Source organism: Bombyx mori, chromosome 27 (assembly GCF_030269925.1).
Source record: "Bombyx mori chromosome 27, ASM3026992v2".
NCBI lineage: Eukaryota > Metazoa > Arthropoda > Insecta > Lepidoptera > Bombycidae > Bombyx > Bombyx mori.
The window spans coordinates 8361942-8384922 of NC_085133.1; the positions used below are offsets into that span (position 1 = coordinate 8361942).

Here is a 22981-nt window from a genome sequence, read left to right on the forward strand (position 1 = left end):
CGAACCCGTCGCTTGCGACGAAGGGCTCGATGAGTAAATTAGCCCTCAGACACAGCCTACTGAGTTTCTCGCCGGATCTTCTCAGTGGGTCACGTTTCCGATCCGGTGGTAGATTCTGCGAAGTACGGCTCTTGCTAGGGTTCGTGTTAGCAACGTCGTCAGGTTTGAGCCCCGTGAGCTCATCTACTAGTTAAGGTTACGCTGATATAGTCTCTCAAGGTTCTCAGATTAGGTAGAAAAAAAAAAAAAAAACCGAAATAGGCAAACATGGTAGTACTTGTGGGAGTTCACGATGCGATATCCCAGCAGCAAAATTGTTCGAGCTTTTTGGCATTCCAGACGCATAGGAGATTATACTTGGGAACGTTAACTGCTAAAACGCTGTCTTCACAAAAGTCGTGAGGTCTGGGTACAATACACATACAATGTTCGGTGCAATGCGACTGCGTTCACGAACCCGTAAATACACCGACCGAAAGTACAACGACCAATGCAAGAATAGTAACAGTTCAAAAACATTATTACTATTTCTCGTAACTCAAACAATTCCGAAGCGTCGATAAACTTTAGTAATTTTAGTTTTGGAGAACATTGCGTTTGCGCACGTGGCGCAGCTTCCGTTGACCGAAATAGAACGAGCTGAGTGAGGGTGAACGTAGCTTTTTGTAAACTTTCCAACGTTTCTAAGTTACGTTTTAGAGCTTTCGTAAATACTAATAATAATGAACGAACGGAAGTTGAGAATTCGCTTCGTGTTTTCGTAAACTTTGTGTGGCGGCAGAAAAGCGCGTGGTGACTTTAAAAAAATGGGCACTAGCAAGTACTTCTAGACTATTTGGGCCACATTGAGGATCCTCAAGAAATTGCGTAATTACTGGTGCTAGGACCTCTTGTGAGTCCGCGCGGGTGGGTACCACCACCCTGCCTATTTCTGCCGTGAAGCAGTAATGCGTTTCGGATTGAAGGGTGGGGCAACCGTTGTAATTATACTTTGAGACCTTAGAACTTATATCTCAAGATGAGAGGCGCATTTACGTTGTGGATGTCTATGGGCTCCAGTAACCACTTAACACCAGGTTGGCTGTGAGCTCGTCCACCCAAGTAATAAAAAAAAACTTTCACATGTTGGTCTATAGATGCTCTGATCACCTCACTCAGACTGGCCTGAAATAAGTCGTGTAGCTCCTGTTGTCTATTGGCTTCCATTATACTTTATCACGTGGAATTTTTCTATTCATCCATATAAGCTAACAAGCTCGAATTCGTGGTTAGTGATTCACAGTACTGCTTTACAAAATCCAAGTTTGATTCCCCATCGGAATTTACTATCTTTGTATCTGGATGTATTTGTTCGTATCTTTTGTGTTAGCGGTAATCCATAACACAGAGGAAGGTCCTAGCTTGGAGTATTTGAATGTGTTTGTGTTCTTAAAGTGAAAACTGCTTTAGCAATGTTTGCGATTTGTTTTGCGATCAAATGGAAAGAATACTCATAAAACAACACTGAAAAAAAAGAAAACAAAATGAAAGGGTCAAGTCTGCGAGAGTTTGGAATGTATTTCTGGAGCATTCACTTCTGCCGCGTTCGAACTGAAGTCATATTTCCCAAATATCTGCTTCGCCTACGTAATAACGTAGTCTTAAGAATCGTCACTACAGAAAAACAAATCTATACTAATATACAAATCTATAGTGGTTTTTACGGATGTTCCGTTATAACTACTGAACTATGCATCCGATTGACTTGAAACTTGGTAGCCATGTAGAAATTTTTTTTTTTTTTTTTTTCCACAGGAGAAAATCGCCGGATCCGCCGGTATGTGGGAGTTGAACCTCACTAAAAACTCCTGCCGCTCACAACCGGCGCCCTACCTCGGACCGGGCCGGAGCCCAGTCGGGGCTATTGAAACGGCGGGACAGGGTTGACGCAGAGCACATTACATCCATCCCACCGTCCCACGGACGCCGGACCGGTGGCCGCCAGCGACACGACCACCGGTTCCCTCGTTCAGCGGGCCGAGAGCCCGCTTTGATGGCGCCGCGTTACACCTTCCCCCAGAGCGGTCGGGGGAACGCGGTCTGCCATCACCCGGCTTCCTATTGCGGGTGAGCGTGCAAGCACGCCACCCCACGTCTGGGTCTCTCCCCGCACAAAACGGGTGGGACCCCTAGCTCTTAGGGGGCCAGGTCACGGATACGACCCCGGTCCCGACCCCCTGCTCGGCGGCGGCGGGTTTCTGCGTAGTGAGGAGAGCTTTCCCTCACTCGCCCCGCCGCCTCCTTCTGCGAGATGGTGCACTCGCAGAAGTCGAGCATAGCCTTCCATGACTCATCGCTGCCAAGCATCGACGCCACGACGCCAGGCAGCGACAAGTCAGGTCCTATCTTTGCGACCAGGACACGGCGCTGCACCTCCCAAGCGGGGCAGACAGCGAGCGTATGCTCCGCCGTGTCCAGGTCGTGTCCACAATGGTGACACCTCGTCGTCGGCTCAGCCCCTATCCGGCGCAGGTACTTCCCGAAGCATCCGTGCCCGGTCAGCACCTGCACCAGACGAAAGGTGAGACGTCCTTCGCCACGATTCACCCAGTCATCAAAGACCGGGTAAACCGCCTCGACGGTCCGTAGCCCCCACGTGGGGTTGGCCAATCGCCTCGACCACGACTCGAGCACGGACCGCCGAGAATGGGCCTTCCGCGCCCTCAGCTCACTCTCGGGGACACGCGCCACGCCCCGAGCACGGAGCTCGCTGCGCCACCGATAGTCGGCAGCGAGCGACTCCGCCTCCAGCTCCCATGGCGGCGTCCCCGCCAAAACACACGCCGCCTCGAAGGAGACGGTGCGATATCCGCGGATGACCCTGATGGCAACGGTGCGCTGCGGCCGGCGCAGGAACCGAGCCATAGTGGCCCGGTTGCGCGGCTCAGCCCACACAGGTGCACCGTACAGGGCCATCGATCGCACCACCCCCGCGTAGAGGCGGCGCACAACCTGATCCGGTCCCCCAATATTCGGGAGCAGCCGGCTCAAAGAACCGGCCGTCCCCATCAATCGGGGGACCAGCTCCGCAAAGTGAGCACGAAAAGCCCACCGGCTGTCCAACACGAGGCCGAGGTACTTCAACTGCACCCCGACCCCTATCCGGACGCCTCCAACCACGATGTGGGTGTCAACTGGTGGCGCCCTCCGCGGCCCGTGAAAGCACAGAGCCTCGGATTTACTGAGCGCCACGTCGAGACCCAGACTCCTTATCCTTCCGACGACGAGGGCCACTCCCGCTGTGGCGAGACGGGCAGACTCCCTAAAATCATCCCCCCGGGCCACGACCAACGTGTCGTCCGCGTAACAAATAACGCGGAGGCCCGGGAGGAGGGCGCCCCTCAGCACCCAGTCGTACCCGATATTCCACAAGAGGGGGCCGAGAACCGACCCCTGTGGAACACCACGCACGACCGGAAAACGATGAAGGGTCTCACCGTACCCGGTACATACGACCGACCTGGCCCCCAAATAGGACCCAACCAGCCGGCGGAGGTAGAGGGGCACTCCATGCCTCTCCAGTGCCCCCCCTATCACGGTCCAGGGCAGAGTGTTAAATGCGTTGGCGATGTCAAGAGACACCGCCAGCGCCACCCCACCCCGAGAAACGGCCTCGTCCGAGAGGGACCGCACGCGAAGAATTGCATCCACGGTCGAACGGCCCTCCCGGAAGCCGTACTGCTCCGCCGACAGGTCAGGCCCCACCCCGACCAGGTGCCGAACGATGCGGGCAGCCAGAATACGTTCCAGCAATTTTCCCGCCTCGTCCAGCAGCACGATAGGACGATACCCGGCGGCTGTATCCACCGGGCGCCCCTCCTTCCTCAACAACACAAGTCTACCCGTCCGCCAGAGCGACGGAAACCGTCCCGACTCCAAGCAGCCATTATATAGCTCAAGGAGCCGGTCCCCCAGGGCACCGAGGGCCAAGGCCAATACCCGGCCGTGGACTCCGTCCGGGCCGGGGGCCGTGTCTTTCGCAGTCATCTTGACAACGGCCACCCGGAGCTCTGCCTCGGTAATACGGGGCACCTCAGCAGGAGCTTGGCCGTCGACGGTGTCAGACGGCCCGCCCATAGCGGGAGGGACAAAACCCTCCCGCTCCTGCGGGAACAACGCCGAAACGATGTCCCGCAGCTGCTGGGGCTGGAGACGCTCAGTCATAGAGGGGGCCCACGGGCGCAACTTGTCGCGTACCAATTTGTATGGGCTCCCCCACGGATCCGCTTCGAGCGCCTCCAAGAGTCTCTCCATGTTCTGCTCCTTGGCCCGCCTGATGGCCAGCCGCAGGGCGTCCTTCGCAGCGCGATATTCGCGGTGCAGCCGAGCTTCCTCGGAACCATTCGGCCTCGGTTTCCACATCAACAGGTTGTGGGCGCTTGGGCGCCCACGCCGCCACCATAGAGGCCTCCACCAGGAGCTCCCTGTTCAGGAGCTTCAGTGCCCACCTAGGGAATGACTGGGATGCACTCTGCGGGGGGTCAACCCCGCGGGCACCTGCAGCCGGCGTCGGCGCAGGGGCAGAAAGATCGTACCGGATATACCGGTGATCGTACAACGATTCCGCCCCCACCACCACTCTCCAGCCGAGGATGCGCCGTGCGACGGGCGAGCTCGCGAACGTCAGGTCCACGATAGACTCGCCCGTCCACCGCACGCAAGTCGCGATCGAGCCCCTATTAACGATACAGAGACCGACCGCGACCGAGCCATGTAGAAAATACATGTACTTAATGGATAGACTAATATTTATATGAGTGTTGGACGACCTACACCAGTTGCGGGGCGTTAATGATGAGAATCTTTGTGGGGGTGAGAAATAATAATGTTAATTTTAAATGCCCAGCGAAGCAGACGGGTTCAGCTAGTATGTATAGAAAACATCGATTATCTCTTGACAACATCATTCTCGGAATGTCATATAGCGGATCTCGAGCAAGAAAGCTTACACACATAAAGAATTTCCACTGAAATCGTTCGGATATCGGGTATTCCGATAATCGAAAGATTAATAATGACCGGGAATAGGTCAAAGGAAATTTAAGGCGGGGATTTTCATTATACAATTTTTATTTTATTTTAGTTTGGTACTTTGTTATTTTGCCATTAAAATTGCAATTCGAATTTCACTACCCACCTCGTGGTGTGAGGTCGGCTGACGACTCCAAGTTATTGGACAACGGCTATATCGTTCATTATACTAGCGCTCCGGCTTATACGGAACGTGGTCATATACTAGAAATTTAGACAGTATGTTTCTGTGAATGCATTCTTAATGTTACGTAATTGAATTCCGACAAACTGAAGATCGGAGCTGTGAGAAAGTCTACAATTCTTATAAAAAAAGGTCCGAAATTACAATTAAAAAAAAAAAAAAATATTCTAGAACACCTAAAATGCCAGTAAACAAAGAAGCTAGATTCGGAAACCAGATAAAATAAAGCGCGTTAGACTTTCCCGGGATAATTGGTTGCGTATTATTATTATTATTATTATTTTTCTTACCTATGCTGATAGCCTTGAGAGGCTATTTCAGCTTCACCCTAACGTGTGTAGGTGAGGTCACGGGGCTCAACCCGGAATTTCGCTAACACTGACCCTAGCAAGAGCAGTGCTTCGCAGAATCTACCACCGGATCGGAAACGCGACCCACTGAGAAGATCCGGCGAGAAACTCAGTGGGCTGTGTCTATAGGTTAATTCGCTCGTCGAGCCCTTTGTCGCAAGTGACGGGTTCGACGAGGACGGTGATCGGTGCTTGTGGTGCCTAAAAGCACCGTTAATGGATCGGGAGGATCCCTAATTACGTGCTTTGGGCGACGTCGACTGTTTACCATTTGGTCTACAGGATCGGGTATGTGCGTATTATTACTCTTTGGTCTATAAGCTACTAAACGATTAACTAAATCGGTTGCTACATATAAACCCGTACCAGCGAAGACACGATAGAACACGTTGTTTCCCGAGCGCTACGACATGTCCTTCTTCAAACGAGGCTTGCGAAGAGTACTCAATGGTACTCAAAATAAAAAAGGCACTCGTATTTTATTAGCACATATATATATAGCTTAGATGGGTGGACGAGCTCACAGCCCAACTGGTGTTAAGTGGTTAGTGGAACCCATAGACATCCACAACGTAAATGCGCCACTCACCTTGAGATGTAAGTTCTGAGGTCTCAAGTATAGTTACAACGACTGCCCCACCCTTCAAACCGAGACGCATTACTGCTTCACGGCAGAAATAGGCAGGGTGTTGGTACTAACCCGCGCGGACTCACAAGAGGTCCTACCGCTAGTAAAAATCTGACAGCCGCGTCATTTATGTGCGAAATATCATCCAAATCAATGTAGCCCTTTTTGCTTGGATGAACGACAAACTCCAGTTTAAATCGAAGAGCCAACGTCACATCGAAACTGACCCTTAATCAAAACGAAATACCAGATTCGGATCAGAGGAAGACATCAATTTTTATAGTATTTTGAGAAAATAAACGGTTTCCAATCAATTCGTAGAAATCCGGTTCATTTCCTTACCGTCGCGATCCACTGAATTAGGTCAAACATTATCTGGCTTTTATCTTGAAAACTCACTTGAGAACTCACCTTTTTTATTACAATTGTGGTGGTCGTTATAAAAAATGTCTAAAATTCGAACGTTGCGGTTCGCGGCAAAGCGACTAAAAATAATTAAATACTTATAGCGACGGCTTATTGCAGGTTTATGAAACTTTCAATAAAATACATGGGTCATATAGTATTTATTTATGTATGTATGTATGTATATATGTATGTATATACTTTTTTGTGTATGTATTTGTAACTTAATATAAATTTCATTGCACCTACCACTATTCACTCTGCACTACCTTTGGTTGACTGGTAGAGAATGCCTTAGGCATTAAGTCCGCCAATGTAAATTTTACATTAAGTGTAATAAATATATGAATAAATGTAGCGATTTGTCTTTAAACGATTTTATTTATTTATTGCTTAGATGGTTGGACGAGCCTACGGCCCGCCTGGTGTTAAATGGTTACCTTAGCCCTTAGACATCTACAACGTAAATGCCGCCACCCACCTTGAGATATGAGTTCTAAGTTCTCAGTATAGTACAACGGCTATCCCACCCTTCAAGTCAACTACATGAGAACCGTCCGATTTGGGCCGTGCGTCTTATCTTATATATATTGTTATCTTATATACATATAGGCCTATGTCCAGCAGTGGGCAGATAAAGACTGATGATGATGATGATGATGTCTTATCTTTATTAAAAACAAAGACAAGGACGAAAAGACTATTATCACTAAAAAAACACATCGAAAATATTTATTTTTCCCATTACCATTGTAAACAATTGTTAATTAGCTGACACCACAGCTGTTTATATTGAATTCACTATATAAATGTTGTGTTTTATTTACTTTGAGAGTGGTTCAATTTTGTTTTGTGATTGTGAACCGCTGAGTTTGTTTCGCCGGTTCTTCTCAGGACTGTGGCTTTTTTTGGAACCGGTGGTAGAGTTAACATTGTTATTTGTATTTTGACATTCAAAAAGTGTGTCATACTGACATCTAAGTTGAAATAAATGATTTTGAATTTGAATTTGAATTTGAACAATCTGAAATTCAATAACCTATGTTCCCCTGAATTGTAATCGCTGGAAGAGACCTCGTATCGTTTCAAACGTAGGTACCTCTTTACTTTATTATTTCTATGTAAAATAAATAACAAAAGTCAGTGCGTAGTGGTGCACGTTAAACATTCTTTTGTGACCTATACTGAGACCTTAGAACTTATATCTCCAGGTGGGTGGCGCATTTACGTTGTAGATGTCTATGGGCTTCAGTAACCACTTAACACCAGGTGGGCTGTGAGCTCGTGCACCCACCTAAGCAATAAAAAAAAAAGACCTTTTTGTATCTAACAGAATATTACGTTTATATATGAGGCCGTCAGCGCAAAAGTGGCCTAACCTCAAATTTTTCATAATCACGCTTATAAAACATGTATATTGCAATTTATTTAAAATATAATAAATTTTGATGCAAAACCGGCCCTATCCACAGTTTCGCCCATAGATAACAGATGGCTCTGTAAACATTATTTTTGCGCGTATTGTTTTTTTGCCTACTCGAATTCAAATTCATGAAAACTTAAACCTCATTGCTCTATAATAACTATGGTAAGCTTAGGTCACTTTTACGCTGACAGCCTCACATAATGATATGGACTATTTCAGAATGAATAAGCAATAAACGACTTAATTGTGTTTTCTGTGGTATGATAAGAAAAAACATTTAAAACCCATAATCTCTTTTAAAATTAATATTAAAAATTAAACAGTAAACAGTATTAATAGACTATACAAAACTGAACTCTTTTTTTACTGAATGACAGACTTCACTCCACGACACTGAATGACACTGAAGAAAAGTCCTTTTTAAAAACTAAAGAGTTTTAAATAGTTCATAAAGATTGTTCTTTACATATATAATATAAAAATAGAAAAGATAAGGCTGTATGTTACGACACCTTTGCCTTTCTATTTGGAAAAATAAAAGCACTACTACTCTACATATAAACGTGTATGTTAAGTTTTTTTCGAATTATCACGAGACGCAGATATTATACTTACAATTATGAATTTATGAACAAAATTAATAGGTTAAAATTATTTTAATCAAAGTTTATGTTTTTCGTTCAGAACGACAATGCATGACAAATAAAATTATTAACTTGAATGAAATCCAAGTCATCAACTCACGAAAAAGATACATATGCTTTTTTTTATATTTTCATCACGTGAAATTTAGCCTTTAATCCACATTTTGATACTAGACAGCGTTCGAAGAAAAGTACTTATCCTGTCTAATTTTTAGTAAAATATTGTAACGCCGGTAAAAGTAACGCCATCTATCGCCGAATAGTCGAGCGAATATCTAAGGATCTAGTAGCATCTAGAACGCTCTAGAAGTACAACGCCATCTACTGTCAGATAGCGGAAACAGCAATACTCGAGTTGTGTGAAATATTCTCGATAATTCTAGGGATGTGGGATCGGCTATAAAAGCGTTGCAGAGATGTCACGCAGTCAGTTAGTAATCAGAACTACTCGAAGCGAAACAGCGAACGGATCACCTGAAGCGAAGCCGAAGAAGCGAATTGAGAATTTTAAGGTGTTATATGTGTGTTCTAAGTGATAAATACTGTATTAGCTTGTCATTCGGTAGAATTTTATTTATCCCGAACACCAGCGCGTAAAAATACGTTAACGAGTATTCTCTGGTTGATTGTAAAATACATTACCGTTCTTAAAGCCGAACATACCACTTACTAGTGTGAAACTAGTCTATAAAATAAAAATTCATATTTTATTAGACAATAGAAAGAGAACCTCGATTTTAGATCACCTGAAATTCCAATCCGTGCTTCTCTCTGCAGTAGTCTTTGATCCTTGGGTAACATTTGGCCATCAGAGTATTTCGTTCCATTGTGGTGTCTGCAAATATACACAAGTGAATAGTCAGGTTTCGTTAAAGATTTGAAATACTACTTAGATGGGTGGACGAGCTCACAGCTCATCTGGTATTAAGTGGTTATTGGAGCTCATAGACATCGACAACGTAAATGCGCCACCCATCTTGAGATATAGGTTCTAAGGTAAGTTACAACGGCTGCCCCACCCTTCAAAGCGAAACGCATTACTGCTTCACGGCAGAAATAGACACGGCGGTGCTATCTATCCGTGCGGACTCACAAGAGGTCTTACCACAAGTAATTAAGCAAGTTATAATTTAGCGGGTTTGATTTTTATTACACGCTGTTATTCCTTCACCATGGAAGTCGATCGTGAGCATTTGTTAAGTACGTGTTTCATTGGAAAAATTGGTATCCGCCTGCGGGATTCGAACACCGGTGCATCGCTATATATGAATGCACCGGACGATCACTCCAATGTTGGGGCCAATGCTATTTTCTGGATCCACACGTTGGTCGAATGGCGTTGGGGCCTATGTTGGGGCCAACGTGTGGAGGCGGCGATAGGGTCATCATGTTAAGTCAAATAGTGACTTTGACATTAGATAAATAAGACTGTGATAGTGACAGTCGATTTGAAATGATACCGGTGTGCCTTTCTATACTAAGCTTCAGTGCTATTCAGCTTTGTCTAATAAGTATATTATTATAGAAATTTATCACTTAAAGATTTCTCTGTACGTTTCATTCCATTAGTGCGATGTTTTTCGCCGTGAACTCGCCCACGAGTCTACAATTAAACTCATAAACAAGGCTGTGTGTGGTAACCCTAAACATAGCGACGTATTCAGTAAAAAATGTGTCGGGTTAAATTTACTGTCAAAATGCTTTCTTAAGTTTAATCTATCATTAGCCTTCTAGGCTTGGAAAGCAGTGGTTACTAATGACATTTCTAAGACCAGGCACAGATTTATCTGAGATGCTGTCGAAAGCTTTAAGCTTTTTTAAACATCGCTTAAACAAGAGGTAGCGCTCAGAGAAAGCCGTAAAAGGGATCCCATTTTGGAACCGGGTGCTAAACCCGGGTGGAAAAACAATATCGTTAATGAATTTATTATTTACATTACTTAAATGTGTACGATACATTTAAAATTACTGTATTCTTTTTTTTTTGTTGCTAAGATTATACCTGGTATTAAGTGGTTACTAGAGCCCATAGACATCTACAACGTAAACGCCGCAACCCACCTTGAGACATGAGTTGTAAGGTCTCACTTTTAACAGTACAGCGGCTGCCCCGCCCTTCAAACCGAAACGCATTACTTCACGGCAGTAATAGGCAGGGTGGTGATACCTAACCATGCGGACTCACAAAACGTCCTACCACCAATAATTACACAAGCTATAATTTTGCGAGTTTGATTACACGATGTTATTCTGTCACTGTGAAAGTCAATCGTGAACATTTGTTAAGTACGTATTTCATTGGAAAAATTGGTACCAGCCGGTGGGATTCGAACATCGATGCATCACTACATACAAATGCACCGGGCGCCTTAACCTTTAGGCCACGATGTCTTAATCCTTTTTATAGCACAATTTCGTAAATCCCTTGTACGGGACCGAGTGGGTCGATAGTCAGAAGGTACAACAGGTACCTCACGAACGGATAATCTTATACCTTTAAACGAGCAATTCTTGTATATTAATATAATAATATATATAATCTGAATCTCGAAAACGGCTCTAACGATTTTCATAAAATTTAGTATACAGGGGATTTCGGGGGCGATAAATCAATCTAGCTACGATTTATTTTCGGAAAATGTTGTTTTATTCGTGTTTTCAATAATCAACTCTTCCCGACATCTATTGGCGAATAATAATACTATTTTTCTTAATTGAGGGCAACTAACCGCTTTAAAGAAACAACAAGATGGCGTTATCAAAAAAAATCATCGGTCATCATCTAGTTATCTCTATACGCGTGAACTAGCAGCCGAACCCATGGATCATCTACGGTTAACCGTCATTATCCGAACCCGCAGACACTGGACATAATGAATCGTGTTCCTTTGCGGATGTATATTTGCAATTATCCAAACTCGACCTCGATGAAGGCTTGAATAAATATCTCGTTATAACGTTGCTAGCAATCTTTTAATATCAATTATTAAATTTGTTGATGTACTTATGGCGTCGGTACTGATGTGTTTTCTATCTATTGACGGTAATTGGAGGTCTGAGTAAAGCGTTAACAGACACATTCAGCGCAATGTCGGGATTTAGATTCCCGCTTAGATAGACACATTGCAATAGACATTGTCACATTCCATCTTTCAAAAAGCCTAAATTTGCGGTAAGCTCCATGATCCTACTAACTGGAACCAATTAATTTATGCTTACAACACGATAATTGATAACTACCGTATTAGTGAATACAAACGTGTTTAAATTTGGGGGGTTTTGACTTTATGAAACCCCTAAATGCGTCCCAGCGGAAAGACATTGTAGAGTATAACCTAGCTCGCTAAACAGCTATTAGGGTGCGCCCACACTATTTCACCCTCAACGGGTCACAGATAGACACGATCCATCGTCACGCGAGCCCTATGCGCCAACTATAAAGTTATAGTGGAAGTAGGTAATTACAAAAGGAATATTCTTCGCATACGGTTGAAGCATTGTTTGCGCGAAATTGAATTCAATGCATTTAATAATAGATGCGAGGCTTGCGAATTGAAATTAATGGTTAATGTGATCCAATATCGGCGTGTTTGTTGTTTATCTTATTATCACATAAAAACTTTCAATAAAGTTATGTAATATAATAGAGAAACCAAAACGATTCGCAGGCGAAATTCGACAAGCAACGTTGATTAAAACTAAACTAGAGGTCCCGCAGTAGTCGAAATTCGACTATAATTAATTGGAATCGTAAGTTTGTGCACTATTATGATTGTATTTTATACTTCTATAATCACAAATTTCGCCAAGACTACACTATAAAAAATATAGACAAACCATATTCTATTCTCAATTTGACAACAGACGTCAAGAACAAAAGTTTGACAATAAATAGTATGCATGCGTGTGTGCGTCAAATACATGGTATGTAGTGTGTGTAATGTTTTCTTTATTGGTTTAATGTATCTTTTATGCATTATCTTTAAAAAATATTAGCATTGTGCACTTCTTCTCTATATTCTCTATAAGTGTGGAAAATTTCATACCCCTTCGTCCGCGCAATTTTCGTAAAAAGGGATACAAAGTTTTTGCTTCACGTATTAATATATAGATTAATTTCGTAAAGAAGTTTTATTCTAAAACGCTAAGGCAGATCTGTGATGAATTGATGAACCCAAAATGGCTGAAAGACATTTTAAATCCACAACCAAAAATCTAAATCCACCCAAAAGGTGCGAAGCAACATTAAAAAAATAAGCGAATATAAAAATTTGCAAAGCTATTGAAGCCACTATCCGATACCATCGTTAATTAAAAGTTGTTCGTTCGACCCCACCCCCCAACCCCCCACTTCCCCGTCTCCCCATGACCCACCTACTGATACTCGAGCGTTTTATAGCTTAGCATATTTATAGATGCGGTTTAATGTTCAGACACTTCGGTTAATGAAGATTTGAAACTTGAAAAATGTGTTCTTTGTTCTGAAACTGAAGTTTTTTTATTTTATTTTTTTTATTTAAATAAGGCGGCGGGAGAGATCCTAAATATAACAGCGTAGATTTTACTGATAATCCCGACTCAGAGTGGTCGTGGTCTTTTTGAATTACAAATCCCTTTAGAACTGATTACAAACTCGATAAAATTACACCTGAAAAGCGAAACTACAAAGAAACAAACATATTGTACATCTTCTATAAGATTTGCACTGTCTTTGCTTGGGATCCGAACTCTATATGATGCCGTCAGAACTTAAAGGGACAAATCAGACGTTAACATAATGGTTTAAAATATTTTTTAACAAAAATGAATACCATGTGTTTATAAAATGAGAATATCATCAAGTCTAGTCGAGGTCAAATAAAAATTTACTGGTGGTAGGACCTCTTGTGAGTCCGGAAGGGTAGGTACCACCACCCCGCTTATTTCTGCCATGAAGCAGTAATGCGTTTCGGCTTAAAGATTGGGACAGCTGTAACTGTTGTACGGTAAAAACGGAGACCTTAGAACTCATATCTCAAGGTAGGAGCTGGCGGCATTTACGTTCTAGATGTCTATGGGCTCCGATACCCACTTAACACCAGGTGGGCGGTGAGCTTGTCCACCCAACTGAGCAATAAATAAAAAAATCATAGTTAAAGATAACTCAAAAACTACTTGTCAGGTCTTAATATAATTTTACGACCATGCAAGAAGTACTATCTCTCAAATATAGGATAAACCAAATCGGTTTACTTTAAAAATAATTTGGAGGAATTGAAAACCTTCTCTTTTTTTGATTCGGTTAAAACGAGAACAAAAAACCTTTTATATTCAACAGCTCCAAGGTAGGCTTCTCTAATAAAGAGATGCAGATCACAATAAGGTGCCTCTCTTGCGTCACCCTGAATACTAGGTAACCTCTGTGGTACTGTAGTCTAAAGTAACATTCAATTCGATCTAGATACGCTTACCAGTAAACGTGGAGCTGGTGAATATTCTCACGATCTTGGAACTAACTGGTGGAAGAGACTTGAGGGAGCCTCCGAAGATTAAGTCCACGGTGCGGTCGTCCATGATAGATCGCAGTGGCTGCTGGTTCTAGAAGATTCTGAAAACATTCCAATTGATATCTTCTTAACGTGACTTTTTCTTGATAAATCAATGAATATAATAACTGTAATATGGTTTTAAGGTTAGAGAAATCGAATGGTTGATAATGGTACATCTGGCATTCGATCATAGCAGGAGCTACCTCATCTACTTTCCTACCAAAAATAATAAGTTCTAGAGCCCCATCGTAAATATTTTTTGTGCTTTGTGAGGCGAACAAGATCATAGCTAGCATGGTGTTCAAATGTTTACCGGGTCTTATAGAAACCAGCACGAAACGACGTTACGATGAGGAAGAAGAGGCAGAAACCTCAATTGTACTGTTTAAGTTTTAAGAGAGAGAGAGAGAGAGAATACACTTTATTGCACACCAACACAATTTACATTTAAAAAAAAACAGTCAAAAAGCACATATGTACAATAGGCGGTCTTATCGCTAAAAGCGATCTCTTCCAGACAACCGTTTAATTCACAGAAATTCTGTAAAATATAAAAAATATAGCAGGTATGTTGCGGTGTACCATATACAATACATTATTATAGAAAATATATACATATAATAAACAGATATATACCGTTTACATAATATAATATATACCAATATACATACTTACATACAATACATACTAATATACTTACACACACATAATAAATCAACAGTATGGAAATTATAAATGATAATGATGCAACAAACAGCACTAAGCGGATAAGTAGTGTTCCTTCACCATTCTTTTAAAACAGTTTAAAGTTGGAGCACTTCTCACTGCATCCGGCAGAGCATTCCACAATCGAACCACCTGGACGGTGAATGAATTGTCAAAGAATGATGATGAATGCACCGGCATTTTCAGTCTCAGGTTATCCGATGATCTCAGAGAAAAATTATGCGTATCACCTAGGAACTCGAAACGTTCTTTGAGATATGTAGGATGTTTAACAGGTACATTAAAGTAGATTGCCATCAGCAACTACGCAATAGATTTCGGTGGCTTTCATTTTTGGAGACGACGTCGTTCTTCGTTCATTCGTGAACACAAATTGAGTGCGATTTGCCGCGCAAAAGTTAGTACCTGCCTGCGGGATTTGAACATTGGAATAGTCGCATCGGTTATAACCGAACGTCTTATCTTTCAGACCAAGGCGGCTTTTGTTTAGTACTTATCGTGGCAATGGCTACAAATCTGATGTGGGCTTCAGTAATTACAAAAAAGCTTAATAGACTATGGGCTTATCTGTCAATGTGAAGGGCCTTATGACTACCATAAACCACGATATCGTAATGCAAAATATCGCTATAACACGGACACGATATTGACCAACATAAAGGTTTGGTCAATAGGTCTTCAAGATTAGAAGACCTTTAAAATCTTCTTCTTCTCAGTCGTACACTCCTGGCGGAGTGGTCGTGGCTATGTATGTCTTATTGCTTGGTTGCGGTTTTTGAGAGACTTCTCCATCTCTCTCTATTTGTGGCGGTACGTGTACATTCAAAACCTTCCGTACCTTTAAAATCAGCTATGCTTTAATAATGTAAGCATTCAGTAATATGATCAGTATAATCTCGTGTCTTTTTTTATTGTCATCATTTTCGACGTGTCCAATACTTTACAGTTCTTTTGGTCACACGAACGATTGACCTGGACATCCACGATCATATCGGAAAAGTAATTTTATTTACGTAAGCGAATCGCGAAATCCGTCTCAAACATTATCCATTTTAAAATGAATGAACGAAAAAGATGTTTTTTTTTAACTATTGCTTAGTTGGTTAGACGAGCTCACAGCCCACCTTGTGTTAAGTAGTTACCGGAGTCCATAGACAATTACAACGTAAATGCATTACTGCTTCACGGCAGAAATAGGCGGGGTGGTGGTACCTACCCGTGCGGACTCACAAGAAGTCCTACCACCAGTAAGCAGATTGAGAATAGTTGAAGAGAAAACTCGTTAAAACGCCCATCTAAAAAGCTACGTTCTTTTCCCAGATTTCCGAGCACTCAAACATAATAGCGTACATTTTATGACTTAGATAAAAAAAAAAAAGATTTATCTAACCGATAAAAGTCATGCACATGTAGAGTGATGCATTGAAATTCGATAGCACTATCGTAATCGTTGGAGCAAGGCTTCGTAACAATATGCCGTGACTGAAGGTGATAATCCGTGATTAACGCGACCCGGTAACACGTGACATCGGTATAAATTAGGAGAAATAAATCAAACAGCGACAACCCTAGTCAAATTGCTTAAACTTACATGTTAGAGCAAAGATGACCCATGTTACTTGCTTATTTATCAGATGATACAGGTGTACGATATTCTTCTAGCTACTAATGTTAGTCTTACATGCTTAGTTACATAGTATAATAGGCTTCAAATTTTCTATTCATAAATTTCTAAGTCATACAAACTTATACATGAGTCGACTATTATCAAAGGCGGCAATCTGACTTTTGGACAATGATTGGTAAATCAGAAAAACGAATTATTGACTTTGTATTCCACTGGCAGTCACAAAACTCTTCGGAACGACATCTTAGATAAATAACAGGTTAACTATTAACCTTTATTTAATGCAGGTTTTGAACCGTATTCTTTGAAGGAGACGATTATATTCAAATCAATCTGTATTGACATATCAATAAAAAAAAATTGTCCAAATGCACAGATTGCCACCTTTGATAATAGACGACTCACATATATGTAAGTGTAAAATAAATTATTAAAAAAAAACAGTAATAAATTGAAAAAATATCATACTATGAACAGAGTTTAAACAGAGTACAATTAATAAAACAAACAGACGTGAGATACGAAAACAAAATCAATGGAACCAAAATTAGATTTGTCAGTTTTAATTTATTTTGTTTGTCTGGTAATGTTTATTCGTGAGCATTTTCATACAGGTTTTAATTCTTGTATATAATTGTAAATATATTTTTAATAATATTAATTATAGTAAATTTATACTATGTATAATTACAATTAATTACATAAGCTTGACATAATTTCTTTTATTTTTTATTGCTTAGATGGGTGGACGAGCTCACAACCCACCTGGTGTTAAGTGGTTACTGGAGTCCATAGACATCCACAACGTAAATGCGCCACCCACCTTGAGATATAAGTTCTAAAGTCTCAAGTATAGTTACAACGGGTGCTCCACCCTTCAAACCGAAACGCATTACTGCTTCACGGCAGGGTGGTGGTACCTACCCGCGCGGACTCTCAATAGGTCCTGCCACCAGTATTTACGCAAATTATAATTTTTGCGGGTTTTATTTTTATTACACGATGTTATTCCTTCACCGTGGAAGTCAATCGTGAACATTTGTTGAGGATGTATTTCATTAGAAAAATTGGTATCCGCCTGAGATTCGAACACCGGTGCATCGCTCAACACGAATGCACCGGACGTCTTATCCTTTAGGCCACGACGACTTCTTACTTTCGGAATCTACCACCGGATCGAAATCGCAATCCACTACTTTTTATTGACCTTGTTGGCAGACGACCATAAGACCGATCTGATGGTGAATAGGTACCGTCGACTATAGACGTCATCAATGCTAGGGCCATAGCCAAACCTACCGCCAATGAGAAGATCTGGTGAGAAACTCAGTAGGCTCTGTAGAACCTGCTCGTTGAAATATCTTTCCTATAGTCGCAATTTTAACATTGAAATCGAGATTTTTCTTCGATATTATTCTAGAATTGTGTGCTATTCATCGTTGTGAATGTACACATGTTCGCATTCGCATTTAGATATTTACGAGTTCCGAATCGGTGTACTCCGACAAAACATTTCCTGTACAATCTTTATGGGTTCGCTCATAATCTGACAAACTATTTTTTATGAGCTTTCAAAGTATACGGCCCGCGTCGCCTCGCCAAATACATTAGTTACAGTTAAACTTATTGCATATGAGATGTAGGTTGAACACTTTAGTTTAACGTTTGTGTTCACCCTTAATTGATTGCACAGAAATATAATGAAACTAGCGGCCCGCTCCGGCTGCGCTCGGGTCTTTAACTATAATTTCAACGATATTTGACGTTGTTTTATTTTTCTAAATTAAAAAACATTTATTGCGGCATCTGTCGCGACACTTTTTGTAAATAATAATGTGTTCTTCAAAGTCGTGGTACATTATTTTATTCTATTATGAATAGTTTTCGCTGGGCACGCGATGTAAAGAATATTTTAGGTAATTTTTTTACACCTTGGGTTACATTATTGGAGTTTTAGTAAGGATCCCTAATTTTTTTCAAAAAAGATGATAGTGTATGTCACTCGGGAATAGTATAGCTTTCAAACAGTGAAATATTTTTTCAAATCGGTTCATTAGTTTCGGAGCCTATTCAATACAAACAAACAAACAAATATTTCCTCTTTATAATATTAGTATAGAAAAAGATTATAGAAAACATTAACTGTTTTCATAATTCGCAATATATGTAATATACAAGCACTTCATATATTTAAATCTCCCAAAATAAATTACGCATTTGATAATGAGAACTGTTTCAAAATCTTCTCCTTCTTCAAGGAACTGTAGAACTGTAAATCGTACTGCTTATCGGAGCTGATAATCCTCGTCACGACACCACTCACCTTGAGACATGAGGTTAAAGTCTCAATAGGATTGTGTCACGGCTTTTGCACTAATCGAACCGGAGGGCATAACCGTTTTGCTGTAGCAGTAGACGGGACAATGGTATCTACCCGTGTGGACTTAAAATGCGTGCTACCACCAAAAAAGAATCGATTATGAAAAATAAAAATAAAAGTTTAGTCATCCACATAATTGGTACTTATCAGTTAGTAATTGAAGCCTCCTTTTAGGAAAATAATGCCTTTGTTAGGAGACTCCGCTCTTCCCAAAATCGAATCTAATTATCTAACTAAGGTATGAAGCCTTTTTTTCCTACCTATGCCTTGAGAGGTTATTCTCTTCTTGACGTGTACGTGAGTTCACGGGGCTCAAACTGGGAGTGTTGCTAACACTGGCCCTAGCAAGAACAGTGCTTCGCAGAATCTACCACCGGATCGGAAACGCGACCCACTGAGAAGATCCGGCGAGAAACTCAGTGGGCTGTGTCTATGGGTTAATTCACTCATCGAGCCCTTCGTCGCAAGCGACGCCGGTTTCGACGAGAACGGTGACCGGGGAAGCCTTAACCTAGACGTTTCTCGTATCTTAATATTAGTTAACCGTAAAATTTTAGAGTATTCCACGAATTCGGTCACTATGGATAATAATAAAAACTGGGAATAAATTACGCACGGTCATCCGGACCCAAGCTATGATTCCCTGTTTTATGTGTACCAGAGACATAACATAAATATTTATATAAGTAAAACATAATAATATGCATATATACATAGATAATAAACACCCAGACAAAGAGGAAACAAACTCGTTCATCCGACAAATGTTTGCCCGATGTGGGAATCGAACCCACGACCCTTGGCGCAACAGCAAGGGCCGCTAAATACTGCACCACCGAATCTGTCAAAATGGATGAAGACGAATTCTCACCTGTGCCGCGTCGTGACGCTAAAACTTTAATCGATATAAAACATTCTAAACGCTAAGGTCGCAGTTCATCGATCCATTTTTGTTTTCAAATTGAAAAGTCGAATTTAGCTGTGGCCGTTGCAAACAAGACGCGTTGAAGCACTATTGTCGAAAAAAAAACTGCCCCTTCGTTTCCAAATTGCAAAGCGTAGCGATCGTTTCACAATTTTTAAGCGACTGATGTATCTCTCTCTTTTTTATACGAAAGCGAATCTGTTATTCGGTTGCTAGGCTATCGTTTTCGTTTAGAATTGGTATTGGGAGGCTTCTGACGTCACTCGCCCTCCGCAGCGACCGCGACAAATGCGTTTTAAAGTTTGAAAGTCGCTGATGGGTTAAATGTTAGATTAGGAAAAAAAAAGTGTGGTGTCGTGGAACACCGGATATGAACGAGGTTCCTTATTATTAAAATGTTAATTTTAAGTTCTATTCGAGGTATAAAGAAAATAAAGCTGGAGGTTTCGCAACAACCCACGGTCATTCGGTAACGTGCGAACTTATTGTGGTACACTTGATTCACGGTTGTTTACATAAGAGTTAGTGTATTGCGCAAACGAACGCTCTGAGATCGTGGTCAATGAATGATAAAAAATTATGTTATTTTTTGTACGTTATTACAAAGTTAAGTCGTACACTGTGTACATTACTAATTTGTACGTTATTACAAAGTTAAGTCGTACACTGTGTGCATTACTAATAAAAATCTTACGTTACGGACGCTTTTTCCCGGTTAGGGTACCCCTCCGCATCGTCCCATTTCGTTCGTCGAGTTTCGTTCCAAAAAGGGCTAGTTTTCTTCTTCTAAGAACAGAAATATTTACAAAATAATAGCTATTTTACAAAATATTTACAAAAAATATAACTGTGCCAAGCCGTCGTCACTCGGCAGCGTGCCCAGAAGGCTGGTAGCATAAACCAAATATCACCTCCCGAATATATATTATATGTATGTATTTGTGTATTCAATGCATGTTTCAATGCGCCAAATATTATTTTCTCTTTTTTTTTTATTGCTTAGATGGTTGGACGAGCTCACAGCCCACCTGGTGTTAAGTGGTTACTGGAGCCCATAGACATCTACAACGTAAATGCGCCACCCACCTTGAGATATAAGTTGTAAGGTCTCAGTATAGTTACAACGGCTGCCCCACCCTTCAAACCGAAACGCATTACTGCATCACGGCAGAAATAGACAGGGCGGTGGTACCTACCCGCGCGGACTCACAACAGGTCCTACCACCAGTAATTACGCAAATTATAATTTTGCGGGTTTCACTTTTATTACACGATGTTATTCCTTCACCGTGGAAGTCAATCGTGAACATTTGTTGAGTACGTATTTCAATAGAAAAATTGGTACCCGCCTGCGAGATTCGAACACCGGTGCATCGCTTCAACACGAATGCACCGGACGTCTTATCTTTTAGGCCACGACGACTTCAGCACTACCTTTGGTTGACTAATAGCTAATAACTTAGTTAATCAGCCAATGTATACAAATATAGCATGTACATCAAGTGAGGGTACAAACAAATTTTGTAAGCTAATCCGTATATATACTACGTCTCTAAGGGTGAGTACGGTAAAAGATCAGTTAACAAAATGCAAAAACAAAAGAAATGAAATCCACGCGGAATCCACATTACCGAAATGAACACATAGAGAACGCTAGGTGAAGTCATAAAGGCACGCCCATCAAGAAACACTCAGCGCTATATTGCCTTGACAAATTAAATAATATCGCTTACACATTCACGTAATGTATTACATTATTTTATTTCTTATAATTTTAATTTGTTTGCGATCGTGAGTATCTTTTATTTAATCTGGTGGGTTAACGTCTTTTTTTTTTCTTAGCGTAGACGCAATGTTCTTTATGTTTTAGAACGAAAATATTTCTTGAGGCCGCAACGTAAAGAAAATCTTGGAATTGAATAGGTTAATGTTGTTTGTTATTTCCTTCGTAATTTGGTGTTTTCTCCGGTTTTTTGCAGCTGTAGACAATTAATACTGCTTTTACAGTAAATCATTTTCGGAGCTTTGTAAGTGGTGACGTAAACGAAAATCAGTTTTAATAATAGAATAAAATAATGCTTAATTTTAAGCATTATTTTATTCTATTATTAAAACTGATTTTCGTTTACATTAAAACGTTTACATTACGTTTCGATTAAAAATTAAGACATTAGTCTTAGTCAAAGCCGGTACTTACGCCTGAATGGCGTATCTTTGAGTTGACATCAGTTCGATAGCCATCAAAATTCACAGAATCAACCTTCAGAATTATGAAATATTTCTTAAAAACTTCATCGAAAATGGCTCTGTAGTTTCGGAGTCTATATAGAACGTGAACACATCAACTTTACTTATACAGATGACCGCGATTCCAATTCAGTAGTAGATTCATTCGCGAAGCAACTGCCCTTGAGTTGTTAGGTCTCCTTCGGAGGCGCTCGGGTAGCTGTTAGCAAATCCCACCCCTCCTGGCTGAGCCTTTCTCGCCCACCTGGTGAAACTAGAAAGGCCTGAGGGCCACCAGTAATTCTTCAATCATATAAAAAAAAAACATTCTGAATGGCCGAAAAAGTGAGTGAACGGTCGGTTCGTTCTTTTTTCGTCTATTTTATGTACACATGAGAACGGTCAATTCGTTCCTTGTCGTCTGGTTCGTGTCCGTCTTTTAGGAAGTCAAAAAAAGGACTGCCTGCCGCTAGACACGTTCGCCCTCGTTCCATTTCTCTCTTTATTCTTGAATTCTTGTCAAGTGCCTGTCTTAGTCTTGTCTATATCGTTATGTCCTATCAAAGAGGTTGCACGCCACGACAGTGAGATCTACATCATGTCACGAATCATTTCGACTCTACCAAATTTTCCACCTCCATTTGCCCCTGACGTAGAGGAATCAAGGTAGGGAATACTTATTCTTATTTTGACTACTGAAATTCATACTTTTATTGTGCCATAACCAATAAGTGAATTAGTACCACGACTAATGTAATTTTCCATAACAGTATTTCAATAAAAGAAAACAATATAATTCATTTGCTCAATATATTCAGTTGTTGTGTGAAGCGCAAGTATATTGTACAAAAGCAATCCATTA

At 41.3% G+C, this 22981-nt stretch overlaps 1 protein-coding gene across 1 annotated transcript in view; it reads right to left on the reverse strand.

Moving 5' to 3' along the window:
• Window positions 1-20057, reverse strand: part of LOC101745707 (NACHT and WD repeat domain-containing protein 2) — a 46854-nt gene extending 26797 nt beyond the window's left edge. Inside the window, exons 1-3 of the mRNA XM_004923456.5 lie at window positions 19840-20057; window positions 14158-14294; window positions 9454-9542 (exon numbers count right to left, since the gene is read on the reverse strand). Coding sequence (XP_004923513.1) covers window positions 9454-9542; window positions 14158-14260 — 192 coding nt within the window. The 5' untranslated portion in view covers window positions 14261-14294; window positions 19840-20057. The remainder of the gene's footprint in view (window positions 1-9453; window positions 9543-14157; window positions 14295-19839) is intronic.
• Between the last annotated feature and the right edge of the window lie 2924 nt (window positions 20058-22981).